Below are 1,494 nucleotides of genomic sequence, written 5' to 3'. Positions count from 1 at the left end.
CAATTTATCAGTCCCACACATTTTGTTGAGACCAATGCACAGCGGATGTCTTCAGAATCCTCTGTAAACCTCTTCCCATAGGGATCCTGACTCAGTATCCCTGTGATGAACACTTATAAAGTTACTCCAGGTGATTCTGATTCCCAGCCCACTCTGGGACCTGCTGGTATTACTAGCACAGAAAGAATGAGCACCACACGGGCAGCATCAGGACGTGCAGCATCTCCTGGAAGAACAATTTCTAACATCCTCCAGCATTTTTGGCCACAGACAGCTGCTTTGAGCAGAACTGAAAAGAATCCTGATACCACCAATTCATTCACTTAAGCTGGTTCTGAGCCCAGAGCTATTTCCTTGACATCACATATAAATTGGTTCTTCGGAGCAGTTCAATTTTCATGGCTATACTGAATAAAATACATGAGTAATATAATAGATGACTTTTTGAGTGAAATCTCTAATCACAAACTTCCCTTACCATTTACCTTCAGAAAAAAAAATCATAGCAAATGGCTATAAAACAAAGAAGGAAAGCAGCACTCCCAAAGTTTGCCACTTTGGTATTTTTACTCTACCGTACAAAGACCTAAATGCCTCTCTGCTCACAAAATGTATTATGTCACTGTGCTACTTCTGACAATAACAGATTGGTAACAGAAACATCAGCGTTTATAGGGAGTAATATGCTTTACAATGATATAATAGTGTGCTTTCAAAAATGTATTTTGCTTAAAAATATGGGTAAATGTACTTACCCTTTGCAAGACACTGCAGAATCATAAAGTGTACTTACATTGTTGAAGGATGTTTTCAAGTTCTTAAAACCTAAATACAGGATATTTCCAATAATTGGCAGGGGAGTAGGGCCAGGTGGGAGCTTCCTTCTCACAGAGCTCTGTCTCCAGAGTGAAAGCAGAAGCAAACAGGAGACACAGAGCACCAGAACCACAACTGGATCCATTGATGCCTTCTTTTCTTACTACGACACTGGGTGCTTGCAATCCAAAGCTTTTATAACACTCCCTTCTAACTTAGTACGTGCCTCTCTGGCACATAAAGTGATCAGTAAGGTAGATCCACTTGTACGCTGAGGAGTGGACCTTGATTCGATGAGAGATAAAAATAGAATGTTCTTTAGTCTTGTTGTCCTTATCAGTGCTCAACCTAGACATTCCGGCTTAAGTGTACTGAGCTGGAACCCACATATCAGTAATTGATAAGCAAACTTAAAAGTTCCCAAAGCCAGATAGCTCCAAAGTGCAGACATGATTGAGAAGCTCTATCGTAAGTTGCTTTATTCAAGAAAATGACACAGAATTCTGGATTCTCAGATGAGTGACCAGTTGGGGATTTATGACTTGAAGGGTAATCAGTGTTTTCTGTGCCTTGTATATAAAAAATGTGCATTGTAATGAGATAACAAACACTAGGAGACATTGTCCTTGACAACGGAAGCCTTTCAAATGTTTAGTATATTCTTCTAACATTACAGTT

At 39.6% G+C, this 1,494-nt stretch overlaps 1 protein-coding gene across 1 annotated transcript in view; it reads right to left on the bottom strand.

Moving 5' to 3' along the window:
- LOC103609276 (cytochrome P450 2C55-like) overlaps nt 1-961 on the bottom strand; it is a 27,958-nt gene extending 26,997 nt beyond the window's left edge. Inside the window, 1 exon segment of the mRNA XM_008593624.1 lies at nt 794-961. Within this exon segment, the coding sequence (XP_008591846.1) occupies nt 794-961 (168 nt within the window).
- Between the last annotated feature and the right edge of the window lie 533 nt (nt 962-1,494).

This window comes from Galeopterus variegatus, unplaced genomic scaffold (genome assembly GCF_000696425.1).
Source record: "Galeopterus variegatus unplaced genomic scaffold, G_variegatus-3.0.2 Scaffold9415, whole genome shotgun sequence".
NCBI lineage: Eukaryota > Metazoa > Chordata > Mammalia > Dermoptera > Cynocephalidae > Galeopterus > Galeopterus variegatus.
The sequence above is the reverse complement of the archived record's forward strand: the minus strand, read 5'-3'. Positions and strand labels throughout refer to the sequence as shown.